The sequence below is a fragment of the Coptis chinensis genome, chromosome 4 (genome assembly GCF_015680905.1).
Source record: "Coptis chinensis isolate HL-2020 chromosome 4, ASM1568090v1, whole genome shotgun sequence".
NCBI lineage: Eukaryota > Viridiplantae > Streptophyta > Magnoliopsida > Ranunculales > Ranunculaceae > Coptis > Coptis chinensis.
In genome coordinates, this window is record NC_141459.1 from 21,288,523 (window position 1) to 21,310,871 (window position 22,349).

General features: G+C 35.9%; 1 protein-coding gene across 2 annotated transcripts; it reads left to right on the top strand.

The window, feature by feature from the left end:
- Positions 1-2,674: 2,674 nt before the first annotated feature.
- On the top strand, positions 2,675-10,200 carry LOC147502556 (uncharacterized). 2 transcript variants are annotated; one of them, XM_086607327.1, is made up of 15 exons: positions 2,675-3,188; positions 4,508-4,913; positions 5,010-5,113; positions 5,233-5,626; positions 5,776-5,894; positions 6,451-6,576; positions 6,694-7,120; positions 7,312-7,464; positions 7,554-7,622; positions 7,788-7,940; positions 8,030-8,176; positions 8,266-8,418; positions 8,487-8,570; positions 9,046-9,195; positions 9,264-10,200. In XM_086607327.1, the coding sequence occupies exons 1-15, from the start codon at positions 2,748-2,750 to the stop codon at positions 10,049-10,051; spliced, it is 3,714 nt and encodes a 1,237-aa protein (XP_086463453.1). In that variant the 5' UTR covers positions 2,675-2,747; the 3' UTR covers positions 10,052-10,200. The 2 variants fall into 2 exon arrangements, with proteins under 2 accessions (XP_086463453.1, XP_086463452.1); XM_086607326.1 differs by having other exon boundaries at positions 2,746-3,188; positions 6,451-7,120.
- The last annotated feature ends 12,149 nt before the right edge of the window (positions 10,201-22,349 follow it).

Consider the following 22,349-nt stretch of genomic DNA (forward strand, 5'->3'; position numbering starts at 1 on the left):
GGAGGCACTTGTTATGTCGATTGGGTTTGTGGATTCTGATTATATCTAGATAGACGACGATCGACCATCGGTTATGTGTTTATGATGCATGGTGCACCGTTAGTTGTCTATTTTTTGCTCTACAATTTTTAATTGCTCTATCTACTTTGAGCACCTATATATATGGCGGCGCGCAGGCAAATGAAAGAGGCACTATGGCTTCGAGGTCTTCTAGATGATTTGGGTATTGAAAGCGTAACGTTGTTCTTGTGTATTGTGATAGTCGAGTGCTATTCATTTGGCGAAGAACCAAGTTCATCATGGTCGGACCAAGCATATTGATGTCCGATATCACTTTATACCTGATGTCGTTGAGGATGGTGATGTAGCACTTGAGAAAGTAGACACCATACAACCCCATGATATCTTGATTAAGTTCCAACACCGTTTGGACTTGCTCCAAATCCTACATGTTTGAAAGAGCCCCCAGTGTGTGGGCATTTCGTTGATTCGCTTTCCCCTACAGTCATGTGATCTTCTTTGGATGTGTTAGCTTGGTTTTATGTGTTAAAACCTCACCGAGGTGGAGAATGTAGAAAAAATACGTTTTCTCCTCACTTAACTTCACTTACTACTTGTTTTACGCGCCCACTCAAAGCCACTTCCAGCCTAAGAATGGCTTTTCTTACTGCCAGACCAGGTCAGCGCCACGTAACTTTTTGCGGCCTCGCTTTTTTGGTTTTTGGTATAAAAACAAAATCGCCTAACTTTTCCAAAACCAAGAAAGAGCAAGAGAACAATTCTTTGTGAGTTGAGTGTTCATTCTTTGGGTGAATTGAGAGAGACTTTGTTGTCTAAAACTTCTTTAAAAGCTTTGAACTGCATTCAAATTCTTCTAAACATTGATATATCTCGTCTTGTGGTTTGTTAAACTTTACAATTGTTTTATTTCATATCTTGTTATTTGATATTAATTTGGGATATTGAGGTGTTGAAGTCTTAACTTCATGCATTGAGAAAGATCAATCTTTTGTTTGGATTGATCCGTTTGGTCAATGTCAATAACGTTGTTTCAACAGTTAATTATTCACAACAATTAACATCGTACATGATAGCTATAACATCAATAAATTTGTCTGTAGATTAATTGTAATAATTACTCGTATCCATTACTGTTATCTGTCACTGAGCAGAGTGACTAATGTAATGCTATTTTCAATTGACTGTAAAAGAGCTCAAGATGATGCTCATTGCTACTCTATTCACAACTGATGAGAGTACTTACAGTTCTTGGTCTTGTTATTTGGAGTCTGCTCTTTCAGTTGCTTGATAAAGAATTTAGCTGCCATGAACACGTTTGAGGGTCTATTCCCATCCACCTCCAAACATGCCGTACGCTTCTTTTGGTCGTGGGTGGTTCAGGAATTCAAGCACTGCCAACTCATCCTTGTCTACCCAATGAATAATGAATGCAGTTAACAGGACATGAGTCAACCGCAACCTGCCGTACGTACACACATTCAATAAATACATTTCCCGCGAAGTTGTTAGTGCTAAGGGACTAGTGCTTCACTTTTTGTTTATAACTTTATATACAGAATGGTACAACTATATAAGCGTCTTCAGGATGGTGTCATATATATATTTTTCTAGATATACATTCACTAATTCACGAATTAAATTCCTATATCTCTTACATATATCTGTTATTGTCACTTAAACTAGTTTGAAGGAGTGACAATGTGGATTTCAAGCTAGAAACCTTAGACGGTGGCTTACTCTTTTAAACTTTCTGAAGTTTGAGATGGTTCAGCTAGTCAAAACAGATAATTATGTTTTACCTCAATTTGTTTGTCATCGTCACCAAATTGAACTTTAACTCGTGCACACCCGAGAGCTTCATCCATCATAAATCATAAATGTATTAGTAGCATGGTGCAACTGCTAATCCTTAAAGACTTCAAGTGAATTATGACTTTTGAGCCTAGTTTCTACACACGTAATAGAAAAGCAGGTCCTCGTCAGTTTTCTTTCTTCTCGCATGTATGATTCAAGTCATGAGCTCGAGAATTACCAACGCATGCATTTTCATTAACAAAAAGAGCTTGGGGTCTCATGGGACTAGACTGAGGAAGAGAACGGAAGTACGCTGTTATCTCCCACCTGCAATCTGTTTTAGAGGCTAAACTTTATTCGTGGATCTATCATCATCAAACAAAATCCCACAAGAATACTACATTATATCACCAGTGAAACATATTATAAGCTAGTGATCTATCATCATCATACTAAAGCCCACAAGAATACTATATTATACCAGTAAAACATATCGATCATAAGCTAGTGGTCATTAAAGTTTCATACTTTCATAATTACACAAAAATTTCACTGCATTTTGAAATTTGTACTGTAGCCACCAAACCCATTGACCTCGTCAACAACAAACAAAACCAAACCAAGGCCATTTAATTTCAACATCAAAATCTTCTGCCCAACACAACAGTGCAGACGTACGTTAGACTTATAAAAAGATTGACACGTGGACAGTGAAAAAGGCAATTTCGTAATTTACTCTTAACAGTATGGGCTTTTCATTTTTTCAACTTACCATTCTTAGCTCTTGTTCCCGCCACTTCAAAATAAAGCTGCCAACTTTCTACAAATAAACACTTGAAAATTTGAAATAAGTATGTGTCTCATTTTCTGGATTTGCTTTCAAAGTTTCACACAGAGAGAGAGAGAGAGAGAGAGAGAGAGAGCAAACGAGAATGAAGAAGGGGGAGTCAGTTTTCTTCAAAGGGCAAGAAGTTGAAGTAGTAAGTGAAGATGAAGGACTACAAGGTTCATACTTTGAAGCTACTATACTTACAGTTTCAAGGCTAAAGAAGAAGAAGAAGAAGTATCTTGTTGAGTACAAAACCTTACGCGACGAAGGAAATGAGTTGAAACCATTGATAGAGTATGTACATTGGTCTTGTTTAAGACCACTTCCACCTAAAATGAGTACTAGAAAGTTTGTAACAAATGAAGAAGTTGATGCGTTTGCAAATGATGGTTGGTGGAAAGGGATGGTTTCTAAGGTGATTTCTGGTGGTTTGAGGTATTCTGTAGTGTTTGAAGCTTCTGAAGAGGAGATGGAGTATGATTTGTCTGAGTTAAGGTACCATTTTGAGTGGATTGATGGAAAATGGGTTGGTGATGGAAATCAGGTATTATTCACTGTCTCCTTCCTCAATTATGTGTTTTATTTGTTTTTGCAGCATTGGGTTTGTGTAAAGTTTGTTTTTTTAACATGGGTTTGGTATATTTTTAGTTTTTGGACCTTAGGGCTTTGTGAATTTGAATGTTTTGTACATAGGGTTTGTGAACTTTGAGGTTTTAACTTTTAAGTAACATGGGTTTTGTTCTTTACTTTGTAGTTGGTTTTGCATGTTTCCCAGCACTTTGTATGGGAATTTTGTTTGTTCTGTATATTGTTGTTAGTATTATGTTTTTTCCAAGCATTTAGCACAGAGAAGTCGAAAAAGATGGGTTTTTTAGGGGGGGTGTTGGTTTCAGTGATGTGTTAGGAATCGAGGATGGGTTTAAGTACCTACATTTGTGTGATTAATTCCAACACATCGCCACCTGTGTGGATGTGTGTGCGTTTGGTGGTGGTGGGGAGGGAGAGGGTTGAGGGGATTGGACAAGATATCAAAGAATTTCCGATCTTCAGATATAACAATAGCCTTTTGCTAGTCGGAGCTTTTAAGGTTTTGATCACAGGTCTAGCTAGGACTTAACGTCAACTCGTAGCATCAGTTGTCTGCTAATTGTTGCAAGGCATGAACTGCAATGTTGCTATAATTGGAAAAACAGTCATTGTAATTTTAACTAGAGACCTAGTCTAAAATTGATTGAATCCCTTAGCGTGGAACATTTTGGCATGGGAAATTTTTTGAAGTCCTTGTATATATATAAATAAATTTTTATTGATGATGATTGTATATTATGTCCCGACATTCCCTTAACGTTCATGTGCAATTGTGTTCAAATTCAAGTTGCATCTGTTTCTAAAGGGACATACCCTAGTTTTTTTGGACGTGATACAATTCTATTAATCAAATTTCAGCCTATAATGGAACCTCTAGACCTGTAGAGGTTAGATTTGTTGACAAAACTTGTCGTGGTATTTGGTTAGGTTGGATGAACAACCCTGATGTATCTTGAACTTGAAACAGGGTACATTGTTCAATTATACTGTCGAAGAAAAAAAGCTTGGTTTCCAAATACAGTTTTAGAAATTAGATCTTGAGTTGATTCTAACATCAAGGTTGTACAAGTAGTTCTAACCCCTTGCTTTTAATGTACAAGTAGTTCAGATTTGCAGGATGGATGGAGTTTTTTGTGTTCTTTAAGCACTTAAGAATAAACTAACGGCCTAAATTTACACAATGTTGCTAACCTGAGATCGACACCAAAGTTAAGAGTACTGCATTTTCTGAATTTATGCTTGACTAATGATTATGTTCATGGGCATTTGTTCTAGGGGATGTCAGTCATAGCACAAAATGAAGAAAGTTTCCAATCTATTAGTCCAACAGGCAGCTTTGCGTTTACTACTCACATGAACATTTCAACTACTCAAAGTGGAGTCAGGGAAGCTTTCTGGGAGGTGTCTCCTTCCAGAAATATACGTCAAAGGATGGAAAACAAAGCAACTCCAAACAAAACAGACTCTCCCTCTCTTCCTGTACATTCTATTCAGAAGAACAGGAAGCGATCAACTTCAGAAAGTCATGCTGAGATTCTAGGACCATCCAAGAAGGTAAGGGAAGGAGAAACGGTAAACAATCCCATATGCATAGAAGACAACTATGAAAGAGGAACATCAATCGGAAGCCCTACTGACTCCCAATATGGCATTTCCTCCCCAATAACACAAGACGAAATAAGTATGTGCCAAAATTAAGGTCTATATAAACAATCCTATACCTACGTGTATTTTTTGAGAAAACTGTTAATGTAAAGTTGCTGTTGCATGCATTCAGATGGAACAGAAGCAGAAGTCTGTGAGGTTAATAACCTCCCTCAGCCTCATGAGCTGCATGATGGCGAACCCACAGGACAGACAAAAGAACCTTTGTGCAGCACCGTAAGTCTGTATTAGTCTTGTTAATTAGGTCTTCTCATGTTTATGGTTTCACGATATTCAAATCCTTCCTCCTCTACTCTATGTGTTTCTTGAAAAAACTATATGGGCATTTGTTCCAGGAAATGACGGTATTCACACAAACTGAAGAAAATTTTCAATCCCCTTATACAACAGGAAGCGTCACTCTTAGCACCGATAACGACATTGCACATAGTGAAGCAGGGAACAATTTCTGGGAGAGGCCATCTTCTAGAAAAGTATGTCAAAGAATTGGTATTGAATCAAATCCCAAGGAAATAGACTCTCCCTCTCTTTCTGTACTTCTAGTCCAGGAGAATATGAAGCAATCAGCTCCTGAAAGCCATGCGGTTTCAAGGCCTTCGGAGAAGTTAAGGGAAGGAGCAACCAAGGTTCCCACATGCATAGAAGACATCCAAGAAAGAACAATATCCATCGGAAACTGTATTGACGCACAATATGGCATTTCCTCCCTGATAACACAAGGCGAAAGAAGTAAGTGCCAAGGTTAAAGGGTCTGAACTCCAATTTTCTCTGAAATCTTTTTAAGCTTCTCAATTTTAAGGTCCATTGGAAACAATCCTATACCACTGTATATTTTTTGAGAAAACTGTAAATGTAAAGTTGCTCTTACCTGCATTCAGATGGCACAGAAGCAGAAGTCTGTGAGGTTAATAGCCTCCCTCAGCCACATGTGCAATTGCTGAAAAAGCTGCCTGATGTCGAACCCGCAGGACTGACAAAAGAACCTTTGGGCGGTACCGTAAGTCTATGTTTTTTTAATCCATGGTCCTGAAAATCGATATAAATGAGTTCCTTCATTTTTTTTCCCAATGTGTATATGTAATATTTAAGGTTCTCCTATTGAGTGTGCTTATTCTCTGAAACCAGGGCCCAAATAGAGAATGGGAGGGAGTGCACATTACTCAACACCCTCTACTTTTGAAAAATTGTCTCAGATTTTTGCTACTTCCTTTTAAAACAATCTGTATTCCATGCTTTATGTAAATATCAGTCTCCGGCCCATACCCCTTTCCCCAGTGTATCTCACATTGGCGTGGCTACAATTAGTCTAGCGTGGAGGGGAGTCACACAAAAAAACTTTTACATCGCAACTCTGTGGTGTTAGCATATTCGCAAATTTTGAGTTTTAAAAAATGTTGATCTTCATACAAGGGTATTTCCTTTTCACGGGAGGGGAAGCAGGTAGAACAGAAGCCTGTGAGCAATTTTAATTATTTTCTAGCATATCATTGTGCAAATACTTTACTTGCTTTTGGCAGACTTTAGTCTTTTTTGAGTGTTATTCTTTCTTCCAGGCCGAGGTCGAAGAACTTGCAGTGAACCTTGACTCTCTGAATGCTGAGAATGTGGCCCTTATATCTAAAGGAAACCAATTAACAGAGAACTCAGAGAAAATGCGTCTCGAAAATGCTTCATTAATGGTATTCATCCTCTTCAACTATTTTATCATGCAATTCTTGCTCTTGATTTTGGTATTCTTCCTCCTCTACTTTAAGTGTTTTTTTAAAAAAAACAAATATCATGGGCATTTGCTTCAGGAAATGTCGGTCTTCGCACGAAATGAAGAAAGTTTCCAATCCCCTTCTATTACAGGAAGCTTCGCTCTTAGCACCAATATGGAAATTTCACATACTCTGAGTGGAGCAGGAAACAGTTTGTGGGAGATGCCGTCTTCTAGAAAAGTATGTCAAAGAATTGGTATTGGATCAAGTCTTAAGGGAATAGACTCTCCCTCTCTTTCTATACTTCCAGTTCAGGAGAGTACAAAGCAGTCAGTTCCTGAAAGCCATGCCGAGGTTTCAAGGCCTTCAGAAAATTTAAGAGAAGGAGCAACGAAAGTTCCCACATACGTAGAAGACAGCCACGAAAGAGGAACATCCAGCGGAATCCATACTAACTCGCAAAATGGCATTTCCTCCCCAATAACACAAGGCGAAAGAAGCAAGTGCCGAGAGAGATCCCAAGGTGGGTCACGACTAAATGAAGCACACTGAGGAAAATGTAGTTTTGTCTTCATTCCACTTTTTAGTTTTTACCATTGTGAGGAATTTCTGGATACTTATAGGAGACGTTTTTGTCCTTTTAAGTTCCAATAGACATCACTCAAACGTGTATCATACTGCTCTTCAATCAAATCTTTCTTTGGCACTTTGTAGGTCTTGAGGTTGAATCTGCCAGCAAAGGGATTATAGATGCTCTAATAGACTCTACACACACATTGTCAAGTAATAGTGCAGAAGAGCACTTTCCTCATTCTTTGCTCCTTGAGAAGTCCAGCTCGCATACAGTGAAAGGCATTGCCATTGGAGGTAATCTGCAATCACTTTCTCAGGCTCTGTGAAGCTTATTAGATCAATCACCAATGTTTTCAATTAACCTTTTCTTTGGCAATTTGTAGGTCTTGAAGTTGAGTCTGCTAGCAAAGGGATTATAGATGCTTTGATAGACTCTCCACCCCTATTGTCGAGTAATAATGCACAAGAGAACTTACCTCTTTCTATGTTCCTTGAGAAGTCCAGTTCACATACAGTGAAAGACATTGCTATTGGAGGCAATCACTTTGTCAGGCTTTGCGAAATTTATTAGATTGATTGCAAATGTTTTCAATAAACCTTTTACTGCCACTTTGTAGGTCTTGAAGTTGAATCTGCCAGCAAAGGGATTGTAGATGCTCTGATAGGCTCTACCCCTATATTCTCAAGTAATAGTGCAGAAGAGTACTTACCTCTTTCCATGTTCCTTGAGAAGTCCAGTTCACATACAGTGAAAGACATTGCCATTGAAGGTAATCTGCAATCACTTTGTCAGGCTTTGGGAAACTTATTGGATTGATCACCAATGTTTTCAGTTAACCCCTTCTTTGGTACTTGGTAGGTCTTGAAGTTGAATCTGCCAGAATTATAGATGCTCTGATAGACTCTACACCCATATTGTCGAGTAATAGTGCAGTCGAGCAGTTACCTCTTTCTATGCTCCTTGAGAAGTCCTGTTCGCATACAGTGAAAGATATTGCCATTGGAGGTAATCTGCGATCACTTTGTCAAGTTTTGTGAAACTTATTAGATTGATCATCATAGTTTTCAATCAACCCTTACTTTGGCACTTTGTAGGCCTTGAAGTTGAATCTGCCAGGAAAGGGATTATAGATGCTCCAATAGACTCTGCACCCATATTCTTGAGTAATAGTGAAGAAGAGCACTTACCTCTCTCTATGTTCCTTGAGAAGTCCAGTTTGCATACAGTGAAAGACATTGCCATTGGAGGTAATCTGCAATCACTTTGTCAGGCTTTGTGAACTTAATAGATTAATCACCAATGTTATTCACGCCAGGAGTCCTGAACAAGCAAGTAGTGAATGTCGTGAAAGAAAAAGATGGACAACCCCAAGTCTCAAGCAAAGAAACATCAGTGAGAGGTAAAGAATAATACAAGTTATTTTCTGAACTAAGATTTTTCTCCAGAAAAGGTAGACTTTTTTTTGTTCTCCTAGACTTCACCCTAAAATGTATCATGTTGGTCAACAATAAACACCTTTGTAGATCATTAAAAAGAATATTTTAGCAAAGAAATGGCGGATGTTAAATTAAAACGTAACCCACTGTCAAGAAGAAGAGCATCAACCTTTTTGGGGTATCTTTGAAAAATCTCTTTCTCTGATAGTGAAAGACAACAAGGGGTAATCTAGAAGCATTTTGTAGTCAGAGCATACTGATTTTTGGAAGTGTTGGATGTTTTTAGTCCTTGTGACTCATGAGGATGGAATTTCGTGTGCAACTGTACATTCTGTCACTGTTGTGGATGCTCATTTGTTAGAAGAATTATTTCTACATTATCAGACTTCAACTATCCAAGTGTGTTATCTTGCTTTATCCTGAATATCCTTGTCTCAGATGTAGAACCTGAATGTGAAGCTGCCAGCAACGAAATGGAAGTCGTTCAGATAGAATCTACACAATCGTTCAGCCATACGGCAGAAGAGCATCAACTGTTTTCTGTGTGCCATGAAAAAATGAATTCTCGTACAGTGAATGATAACAGAGGTAATCTAGAATTAATTTATAATGCATGTTGTTAAGCTAATTCGTTTGACATCCGTACCTTTTTGCAGAACCATCACCTTGTAGTCAACTTATGTTATATGAGGCAATCACTATGGGAGAAGCATCAATGGAGAGCTTTGTATTCAGAGAGTCATCAAATGTGATCCGGAGTTCATTTTATGAAGAATATACAACTTTGGATGACAGTGGCAGAGAAGATGAAGTAACCCTGTCCTCACTTGAAATCGGACCGAACACATTTTCATCTCCAAGGAGACAGAATGAGGAGCCTCTACCTCTACATTCTGGAAGTTTGCCTTTCATTAAGAGCTCAGATCTATGGGAAACTGTCGAGTCTGCTGAGGTCTTTCGGTTAATGCCACAACAACCACATTTCCGCCCCTTGGAACAGTATGATGAGGACCTTCGTGAAGGGTATGCTATAGGGCTCACGTGGAGCTTGGCCAAGTTGGTGGAAAGCATATCTAAGGCAAAGCTTGATGAACCCAGGGACGTGTTTGAGAACAAGTTGAAGGCACTAGCTGATTTGGAGGACTTTGGTTTCACTATTGAAAAAATACGAGCTCGACTGGAAGTTGTGCTGGAGATAAAAGATAGGTACAGTCAGCTTCACGACATGTCAAAGACAGTTGAAACAGAAGTCATTGAGGAAAAGCGAAAACTTAACCAACTGAATTTCAATCTTCACAGACTTGAAACCGAAAGGGAGATGAGGGGCTCCAAAGTAGCCGAACTCCGAAGGACACTAGATGCAATCAAAGAAAGCATTCGTGTGGGCAAACTTAAATTTGATTGCGTGGTTGATACTGCTTTGGTTGGTACTCATACCAACTGAACTTATACAAAGGCTCAATTTTTAGAACTATGCAGTTAAATGTAGCTGAATACTCCTAGATTGAAACGAGGTTAGGTGAAACATGTAAAGGTTTTATACATCTATCCGCTGGAGTTCAGCTTAGAATTCAAGCCTCTGAGTTCTGTCAATGCCTTGTGGGATGTCTGCTCTCTCCCTTTTATCTGTTTATTATTTATTTTTATTAGTTTATTACTACGCCTAATATCCTCCCACACACACCTACGCCTTCTGTATACCAACAAAACTCGAGCACTGGGTTTGAAATCAGTAAGGTTGATATCTTCAGGACGTGAGAGTTCAGATATGCCATTACATACGAGCTATAATCTGAATTTCAGTAACAATTAGATTTTGAACCCGGGCATACGTCCGGGATCTATTAAATATTTTGTGTGCTGAAAAGGCTTTACAAAATGTCTCACACAAATTTTCTAATCAGAATATATTTTTGTTGAAAATAAACCGAAATACGTTAATGAACAGCGATTATGGTGCATAAGTACTTGGGAGCTAATAAGGGATCAAATTGATATAGCCTCTTCACTTTATGGTTTAGGATATTAATCCGTAATTTTCAAATGGAATTATCTTAAACTCGATCTAATTTGTATAATAGTTTTATTAGATTTATAGTGATTTAGCGGTAAATCATCACCGTTCGACTTACGTACTAATGTGTACAAATCACTAAAACAGATTGATTGTTTTCATATCCTCAAAGAATACACTACTCCCACTTGAAAAGATTTATCACATGAACGTGTCCTACGAACGGGTGCCGTTATATTAAATTATTCTAAAAAATATTAGCAACTATGCATAACTATGAGATATGAAAATTATATTAATTACTCATTTAAATTTCTTGCACAACTCTCTATAAAAAGGAAGCATCAAACCTTGATAAAACTCATTGACTTCTTTTTATTGTTAGGTTTAACAATAAAAGTTTGATTGAAGTTTTGTGAGAATGCCCAATATGGCGAAGATAATATTAAAGCTACTTGAATAGCAAGACATTCCCAATCACAATAAATGAATTATGACTAACACTACTTAAAATGCAAAACTATATTTGTCGAGACATTTATTCCCTCCACATATAATACAAATATATTTTAGGGTTATTAGTTCAATGCATTTACATCAAGTTTCTGATTTTCTATTAATTATTTTTTGAGGTTAGTTTAATGTAGTATGTTGCATCCAGTTTCCAATTTTTCATTAATTATTCTTTGAGATTAGTTCAATGCAGTTGGATCAAGTTTTCGATTTCCTATTAATTATTATTTGAGGTTAATCCAGTATAATAATTGCATCCACTTTATGATTTTCCGTTAGTTATTCATTAAGGTTAATGCAATACAGTTGCATCCGGTCAGTTTTTGATGTTTCGTTAATTAGTATTTGAGATTAGTTCATTGCATTTGTGTCACACCCCGAATTTCGACAGAATTCGGAAAAACAATATTTGTTCCTGACTCTTCGATTTTCGAGGTGTGACGCACTCTCAACTTCCAAAAACCCATAAACAGTTTAAATATGCGGATAATTAAAAACCAATAAAATTTTTAAGATAAACAAAAGTCCTCTTCATTACAAAAATTCACCAATAAGATTAGGTTACAAATCTATTTTTAATAACTCTTTATTTAAAATTACAAATGAAAATACACAAACATTGTCTCAACTGAAAATCTATATCACCTTAAGAGAAAACAAAACCTATCCTGAAATGCGACGCTAACGCAAACCACAAGCAGCAACCATCCTTCTTCAACACTAAACCTGTCAAGACTTATCAACTATGTTCATTTAATGAACACATCCGATAAGCAAACATGCAAATTGGGTTGATTATAAAAATGCTTTGGTGTGAGTAGCTCTAAAATATAACATATACTTATACATATACATACACAATCCATAAGGCGGTTAGTTCCTCCCTCGAGGCGCCTTAACATCCAACGAATAATGCAACATTCTTAACTACAATAAGTAAGGTAGGTAGTTCCTCCACTGAGGTGCCTTAACTTCCCACTAACCACACAACAAACCATACGCATAATAAAAAGACATTTAGTTCCTCCACGAGGCGCCTTAGGTTCTAACTAAACTAATAACCAGCCAAGCATATTCTATACTTACCGCATTTCATGCTCAATTACAGAGTGGGTCGTCTGCACAATTAATTAGTTTGACCTACCCTTCTGCAAAACCATATACAATCATCTATCTAAAGATATATAATTAACCAACATATTATCATAATTATATTAATTAAGACTTTCTTTGCGTGTCCCTAAAATCACGTCGTATCTATGTCTTACCTAGTTTCCCTGGCTACCACAATCGCTTCCCAATGCCGAACATGTACATCCACATGCCTCCCCTCACATAATGAACCACTCTATGCGTAACTACCCTGAGCGAGATGCCGCACACCAGGTAACCCTCACACGAAAGCCATTATGTAAGTACTGCCATTATACGGCATAAAATATTACGCGTCTCGTTCTAGTTTTGCGAACGGAATAATCAAGTCACTATTTGGCTACGCCAGAGGGGCCATTCAGATTCACTGAAACGCCAGAAAGGCCAATCACATTACTTACGCCCGAAGGGCCATTCAGATTCACTGAAACGCTAGAAGGGCCAATCATATCACATACGCCCATCACAAAGGCAAATCGCATGAGTTGTGGTAGTTAGGTTATAGGATTTTCGTTATGTAATTTATTCATATGTCATACACTTATATCTCATAATCATTCTACTATATCATGGGCAGGTCAAATACCTTATTGCACTAAGCCACAATATTTAGAAATATCTCAATATATCTCATAACCACTTTCATTCTTTCACGTGCCAATATATTATTACACTACGCCACAATCCCGTGGGAAATATCCACAAATACTCTACTACCTCCTAGTAGCATCTCACAGATAAAATAATAGAGCGTTTATACATTTATTTCTCCAAAATTATTGTATTTAATATATATATCCCAACATATTATATAATGTCATAATTGCTTCAAACGTATCACATAACATTTTTATAGCGTTTTAGGAATATTATATCTCTTAAAATTTCTATCTCGTTACGTGTCAAAAATTGTACAATATCAACGTCAAATCTTAATTAGGTAATGACAAACAAGGTTATACAATCTTCGACCATATTTTATTACTACATTTGTCCATATTCTTAAATGTGAAAAATAAAAAAACATCCATACCAATCGTCAATGGTCTCATGGGCTCATGTTCAATGGTTCATAGATAAAGTCATGGTTAAAGGCCATGGTTCATGGATAAAGTCATGGTTAAGGCCATGGTTCGAACCCAACTAGCCAAGCCTATGACTTAACCAAAGGTTCAAATAATGTTAGCCGGATCCAACATAAAAACCAAACTAGAAATCGGCCCAACAATAGATTTAGCCCAACTAGAAATATCTAGAGGGAACAGATCCACTTAAAACAATAATGGCCTAGCCCACAAAAATAAAAGAGAACCGGTCCATGTACACAAAAATTAGAACAGGCCCCAACCAAAAAGTTTAATATCGGCCCATCACTAAACAAAATAGAATCGGGCCCAACAACTAAAATAGAATCGGGCCTAAACAAAACCGACCCACTTGGTCCCGACCCAAGCCCAAGCCCAAGTCCAACCAAGTCGTCTTCTCCATCACCACTCAAGAAATTTCCTCCACTTCCGCCACCACCCACCACTACTGCTCACGACCCACCCTCATCCCAAATGGTTTTAACCTCATGAAAAAACCCCATCCACTGATACCATCATAACCCGATTCCCCTTACCTTCAAACTCAACCCCCGACCGCCATTAACGCACCTCTGGAGCTTCAGTAGCACCATTAACAGCCTACACACCCCCCCTACACTACCCCATCACCAACAATCCCTTTCCAATACACAACCCAAAACCCACCAACCAACAACAAAGTTTTCTTAAATAAAACTGGCGATTTCTTGTTGGCCGCCATTAACGATTTCTTCGAGCTTTGGCAGCCCCTTTCCAGCACCCATTCCATTGACAATAACCAAACTTCAATCCCTTTCTACCCCCAATCTTCACTCACCACAAAAACAACAATAGCAGTTCCCATTCATTTTACTGGCGATTTCTCTGGCCGCCATTAACGGCCTTTCAAGCTCTAACAGCACACCCAAATTTCAATCCCGACGTCCCCCGACATCAACCCAATCAAAATACAATCGACCCACACAACAACAGTATAGCAGTTTCAAACCATATACTGGACAAACGTTAGTTTAGCTCGCGCCGCCATTGACACTCTTTCGAGCTTCAACAGCCCCATCCCCCGAGTTTTAATAATGCTACCATTTAACAAGTTTTTTTACAACGACATTAACAATAATAATAACGACAAAAGAATACACAGAAAACATGAGCGAAAACCTTGGACAGCAAAATTAGACCATGAAATATAAAACTAATCTACTCACCTTAATTAACAGCTCAACGAATCCCTCCAAGTCTGAATCGTCGCGCTCTAACGTTCTAGCCAACGAGCTTTTATCTCCGCCTCCATTTTTTTTTTTATCTCTAAACCCTATTCTCTAGAAAAATATGAATATATACTCGGGTTTAAAACCTAAGCCCAACACAGACTCGGGCCCAGAAATCAGGTCCACGTATCCCAAATCCAATCCAGCAAATTTTAAATAAATAAATAAATAAATAAATATTTTAAATACGGGCGTTACAATTTGCATCTAGGTTCCAATCTTCTGTTAATTACTCTTTGAGGTTAGTTCAATACATCTGCATCCAGTTTCTGATTTCCCGTTAATTGTTTTTCTATGTTAGTTCGATAGTTTACAATTTTTATACAGTTTGCATACATGTAAGAGTCTGTTTTTATAAACTCATTTTCATTTTAGGTTCCTAATGACTCATAATTACTCATGTGAGAAGGCTAAAAAAGCGGACACATTTATGCTTTGAGATCAGTGCGATGCAGTTACATCCGACTTCCAATTTCCAGTTAACTATTTTTTGAGGTTATTTCAATGCATTTGCATCCAATTTCTGATTTTCCGTTAGTTAATATCTGATTTTAGTTTAATGCAGTTGCATCCAGTTTTTGGTTTTCCGTTAATTATTCTTTGAGGTTAGTTCAATGCAGTTGCATCCAATTTCTGATTTTATGTTAATTGTTCTTTGAGGTTAGTTCAATGCATTTGCATAAAGTTTTCGATTTCCTATTAATTATTTTTTTAGGTTAGTTCAATACAGTTACATCAAATTTATAATTTTCCGTTAATTATTCATTTAAGTTAGTTCAGTGCAATTTCATCCATTTTTCAATGTTTCGTTAATTAGTCTTTGAGATTAGTTCATTGCATTTGGATCCAGTTTCCGATTTCCCGTGAATAACTCTTTAAGGTTAGTTCAATGCATATGCATCTAGTTTTTGATTATTTATGTTTTGAGGTTATTTCGATGCAATTATATTCGGTTTCTGATTTTCCGTTAATTATTCTTTGAGATTATTTCAATACATTTGCATTTAGTTTCCGATTTCCCACCAATTATTCTATAAGGTTAGTTTAATGCACTTGCATTCAGTTTTTGATTTTATGTTAATTATTTTTTGAGTTTAGTTCAATGCATTTGCATCCAGTTTCCGGTTTTCTATTAATTATTATCTGAGGTTTGTTTGATGTATTTGCATATCGTTTCCGATTTCCCATTAGATATTTTTCAAGGATTTGTATCCAATTTCTAATTTTCCGTTAGTTATTATCTGGCGTTAGTTTAATGCAATCGCATCCAGTTTCCAATTTCTAGTTAATTACTTTTTGAGTTTAGTTTATTGCATTTGCATAAAGTTTTCGATTTCCCGTTAATTATTCTTTGAGCTTAGTTATGTATTTGAATCCAGTTTCCGATTTCCTTTTAATTATCCAATATGGTGTGTAATACTAACTTCTACTGATCCATCTGTAGTGTCCTTGCAAATATGACATAAAAAGTAAATTATGCTTGATTTACTATGTAGGATCATCGAAGATTATTCAATTCCCGATTTTCCATTAATTATTCTTTAAATTATGCATGACTCACTATGTGAAATCTTCAAAGATTATCTACGAACGGGTGCTGTTATATTAATTATTCTGAAAAATATTTGCAAATATGCAAAACTATTATATATTAATATTATATTGATCACTCAACCAAATTTCTTATAACGTGAAAACCTCACTTTCTATTAAAAAAAAGAACTCACCTTTGATAAAACCCTTCAACTTCATTTTGTTGTTTAATAAAATAAGTTTGATTGAAGTTTTGTGAAATTGCCTAATAAGGTGAAGTTCATATCTATAGAAACTACTTGAATAGCAAGGAGTTCCCAATCATACGAAAAGAGATAAGATAAACACTATTTTAAATGCAAAACTATACTTATCGAGACATTCCCACAACATATAACCCAACTATGTTTTGAGATTAGTTCAAAGCATTTGCATTTAGTTTATGATTTTCCGTTATATTTTGAGGTTAGTTCAATGCAGTTGCATCAGATTTCCAATTCCCGTTATTTATTTTTTGAGATCAATTCAATGCAGTTGCATCAAGTTTCTGATTTCTCATTAATTATTCTTTTCATTTAGTTCAATACATTTGCATCCAATTTCCAATTTTTTGCATCCAGTTTTTGATTTTCCGTTAATTATTCTGTGAGATTAGTTTACATCTAGTTTCCGATTTCTCGTTTATTATTTGATAAAGTTGCATTTGCATCTAGTTTCTGATTTCCCGTTAATTATTGTTTGAGGCTAGTTCAATGAATTTGCATCTAGTTTCCGATTTCCCATTAATTATTTCTTGAGGTTAGTCCAATGCATTTGCATCTAGTTTATTTTTTGAGATTAGTTCAGTGCAGTTGTATCCGGTTTTTGATTTCCCATTAATTATTTTTTAAGATTAGTTCCATGTATTTGCATCATGTTTCCAATTTATAATTTTTTTTTTTAGTTAGTTCAATGCAGTTGCATCCAGTTTCCGATTTTCCGTTAATTTAATCTTTGAGGGTTAGCTCAATGCATTTGCATATAGTTTCCGATTTTCCGACAATTATTTTTTTATGTTAGTTTGATGTATTTGCATCCAAGTTTTGATTTTCCGTTAATTATTATTTGAGGTTAGTTTAATGCAGTTGTATCCATATTCCAATTTTCTATTAATTACTTTTTAAGATTAGTTTAATGCTTGCATTTGCATCCAGTTTCCGATTTCCCATTAAATATTATTTGAAATTAGTTCGATGCATTTACATCCAGTTTTCGATTCCCCATTAATTGTTTTTTGACGTTAGTTTCATTCAGTATTATATATATTTTTAAAATATTTGTCATTATTGTTTTGCCGTTATTATTATTTTTTTATTTTCTATTATATATTTTGTGATGTTATTTTTCGTATAATTGTTTTTAACTATGTTTTGAGGTCGTGTTAAAGATATATTCGAAATAAGTCGGTGTTTTATCATAGATACTAAAATTGTATGATTTGTAATAGGGAATTAGTTTCTACAAATCACCTATTTTTTAGCAATTTTTTTTATTTGATCAAATATATAAGAATTGAAACACTAAAAGTGTTTGATTCATAATAGGAAATTACTTTTTACAAATCATCTATTTTTTAGCAATTTTTTTTATTTGATCAAATATATAAGAATTAGAAATACAGTCAAACTCTCCAAAGAGGTTCTATGTACGTGGGATTGTAGGCTATTAGAAAATACTATCTTTCATATTATAGTGCCACATAGGTGAGAAAAAAAAAATTAACTCTCATATTAGAGTGCCACATAGGAGAGAGAAAATCCTCCATGAGAGGTCTCTGCTTTAGTATATAGATAGTAGATATTTCCAATATAAATCGGGAGTCCTGACACCTGAATCAGTTAATTAGTTTATGGTGTATTTAGTTGAAATTATGTTCAACTCATTTGGAAATCTCAAACCTAGACAAAAGATGATTGTAAAAACACTATTTTTTTTACCGTTAGATTTCTTTTCAAAGATGACAACAATTGTTATCTAGGTTAGAGGTTTACAAATGAGCTAAAATTTTGTAGAAATGATGTTTATGGTGAGTAGATTAGAAAAAGTTTAAATTTATTTTGTAGGTGAAGTTTTACTTACGTTACTTATTTTAACTTAAAATATGTATGAAATTTTGTGGGCATGCTATCCATTGTAAGAAGATCATATCCACAAAAAATGGGGTCTTAATTTAATTTGTAAGTAGATGGAGTGGCTCTATCCCTCCCTTATTTGTAACTCTTTTTTGGCAAATGTAGAAATGTTCAAAGAACCCAATTTTTTGTGGAGGCATATCCATGGTGAGAATATCTTATCCACAAAAACTTAGCCTTTAAAACATCTTGAAGGGTCCAGTGGGGCATATTGTATAAAACATTGTATAAAAATGTTGTATATATATATATATATATATATATATATATATATATATATATATATATATATATATAGGAGCAGGTTCCGTTTACCATACTTTTTATACCATAGTTTATATCACACCCCCTTACAAGATGAATTAAGTGCTAATGATTTGTAGATATGATCTACTTGTTGGAATATTTGTTACTTTATTTAGTATTAGCAAGTATCTTGTAATCTTAGTAAGTGTATTATCTTTTCCTAGATATGTGGATCTATGAGATCTTCTGTATTCATGGAGCTCCTTATTGTATATATATCTGCTGGTTATATCAATAAAAGACTATCAGAAATATTCATTAAACATCTTTGACATGGTATCAAGAGCCAACTCCGATTATCTTTCCACTACCCCATTACTATAGGAATCAGAGCCTTTTTTTTTTTGTGTTTGGTTTCTTTTTTCTTGTCATGTAATACAATTTGTATTTATTACTGATAAAAACACTAATTCACGTTTATTGGTTTTTATACTTAGTTTCTTAAGTCCGAGGTCCACAGTCTGAAGTCCAAAGACCAAAGTCCAAAGTCCAAAGTCCATATAGTCGTACGTTTTAGTCAAGTTACCTTACTCACGTGGGTTTGGTAGGATAGGTCGAGTAAGGGATCGTCCAAACCTTAGGGCTCGAAAAAGGTTCACAATGGGAATTACAACTTTTGGTGAGTAGGATTTTAGGTTTTTTAGTTGGTTTAATTAAATTAACGGTAATGCAAATAATGTAAATTACTACGGTGATTTAGATGTAGGTAAACAATGATAGAGAAACAGGGAGAGGGTTAATCATACTCATGCAAGAATCATTTTTCAACATTTTATATTAACATATCACTACATCTCTAATTCGTCTCGTGTTCGGAGACGACGTCGAGTATTGATCCCTAGCGCATGCCCACATCTCTGAGCCGCATTGCACTAGCATAATGAATTGAACTAATATTTTATCTTTGGAATATCATTTCAGCTCCTGGCTCAATTCCACATCAGCTGGACAAATTGGAGAGCTATCGACACACCATAGAATTCGCTAGCGAACATTTTTTAAGGTCACGTGACGAGGCTGCGTTCGGAGCATCGGATCTCCAAATTTGTACAATCTCAGTTATTTTGGGACCGGATGTCTAATCTATTCCTAATTCATAAGCAGTGATTCTAGAATATTAAAGATTCAATCCGGATTCTCACACGAGCAGCATAACCCTCCCCTTGAGGGGGGGGGGGGATTAGCTCATGGTCATTGAAGGAATAATAAAACTTGTTGTATACATTAAGTAAATAAATGCAGGATAGGAATTAAACTAGAAAATAAATGACTGTTATTAAGGGTTAAATGACTTACAATATTTGGGGTTAGATAGACTTACCCCATTTTAAAAAATATTAGCGATACCCCCCCATTTGTAAGATCCAACGATCGATTTCTTCATCCGAAAAAAAAATTCATCTCAGAGCCGTTGGATCTTGCAATGGGGTATCACTAATATTTTTGAAAATGGGGGTAACACTAATTGCAAGTATTAATGGGGGTAAGTCTAACTAACCCCATATTTAATTTCTTTGGAATGAAAATGACTAATGTAAGTCTTTGAAATAAAACTAACTAACTGCTAAGCAGATGCTAGAGCATGAAAATGCTGAAGGCCGAATAATGAAGACCCCCCTTACATATATATAGGCTGATCTCTCGTGAAACCTTTAATTAGATTTCGTCTGTTTGCTAATTGAGACATTCAAAACTTTGAATAACAAAGTTTTGTCTCCATGTGAATTAATTTGATCCAAAGTTTTGTTACGAAACAAAACTTTCATTTAATGTTTTGTCCTTTCGTGTTTTGTCTTTTAGCCAATTTCAATTCAAACCACTTGCTTTGAATTGGTACGTGTCTTCTCCTATTGCAAGGTGGCACCAAATTAAGACCATTACTTGCCACCTGCCTATGCTGACTCGTCATGCCTTTTGGGCCCGCAGAGTGGGTCCTCTTAATGTGTCCATGGTACCGATTTTTTGCATTTTTAAGACTTTACGTCTTTTTTGCGTAGAGTTAAATCAAGCCGTCGCGCTATGGCAGTTTCACTAGCCAATGTCGGCATCTAGATTTATCAGATGTGAGCTTCGGAAGTTTGCTGCTTCTTTATATGTGGACCCGTTTTGCACTGGTTTTGTTATTTTGGAAACTTCGGCTCTAGTCGCTTTTTGTTGGGCTTCATTTGGGGTTGAGTGGGGAAACTTCAAATATTCCAAGATTCCCGTCATGCCGATGCATGTTTTATCATTATATTCATTTTAAATGCGGAAACTTGCAAAAGTATGAAAATATAATTATTACATGATTATTAAACACATAAACGACCAAAATGCTATGTCTCTCGGGGTTTAATATTATAGTTTTGGGTGTTTATCACACCACCCCAAACAACATTTTGCTTGTCCTAAAGCAAAGAAGAGACATTAAAATGATAAGTAATAAAAAATGTGTTGTCCTAAGCTAAATCTCATTTCGCAGAGTGCGGTTGCATTGACCGTATGCAACAAGGCCTTGAACCACTAGGAATTCTCTAGTGGACGAGTTATAGTCTCGTGAGAGTTTTCCAGAGAAGATACTCACAAACTTCGTTTATACTACAACGACTCACTAACAAAGACTTGTTTCCTTAATTAATCTCGGTATCTAGACATCTCACTAGCGGAGGAAACAAGGATTTAATTCTTTCGAATTTCAAGTTAATATAGATACAATAATCAAAACATCTACGTATGAGCATGCATGCAGTGATCTTATAATGAAATGTACGAGCATGGCCGTTTCTGGATCCTTTGGATATCGTCCTTAAATAGGTTCTCACAGGTATGTGTCGAAACACAATTTCTCTCTTATTTTTCCACTCAAGTTTTGCTATCTCCAGTGTGTAGTGGGCACACGTTTCCTCACATACTCAATGACAGTCAGAGTAGCCGAGGTCGAGAAGTCATAACTACTACTTATTATCGCACTATCCTACTCCTAATTGAGTTAGAAGTCTTTATTAGGTGTTATGGGGCTTAGGAGGCAGTGAGAAGAAACTGGAATGAAAAATTCAAAAATGATAAGTATGAGAGAATAAGGTCTTCGAGATATTTATACTAGAGAATCCTTATTTTCATTCCTGCTTCTAACATGGGTTTCCATACTTGGATTTTTCAAGCTTTTGTATTCCCTTTTGATTTGATTTTTGGGGAATTCTAACCTTGATATTTCTTTTGATTTTTGGAAACATATTTCTATTTTTTTTTCTTTTTCTTTTCTTCTGAAACAGGTAACTGATTTTGATTTGTGACAAGGTTTTTCTCTTCATTTTTCTTCACTTCATCCTATTTCTCATACTCATCATCTAGGTAGGCTTATTTATTTGTGGTTAATAGATAGGTAATGATTTTTTGGTGAAGTAGAAAGGATTAATGAAAGGTTCGATTGAGGCGATTAAGCGGTAATTTTTTTTTTTACAAAGAATTTTTGACTATATCGATCCAAAGAAGGCCTAAATTCTCCTAGGATTTGGGTAGTGATCAAGTAAGTAGACGCATGAACTTCTATATTCGAAGAACTACTCCTCCTGTGGTCATTACTCATATATCACACATTTTGAGGCTTTTGGTTAGATTCTTACAGGATATGAAAACTAAGTTGTCTAACTGTGGGTCCCAGAAACTTACTGCTGTGTACATTTAATGATAGTCAGTGCATGAATGCTTATGAAAAGATGTA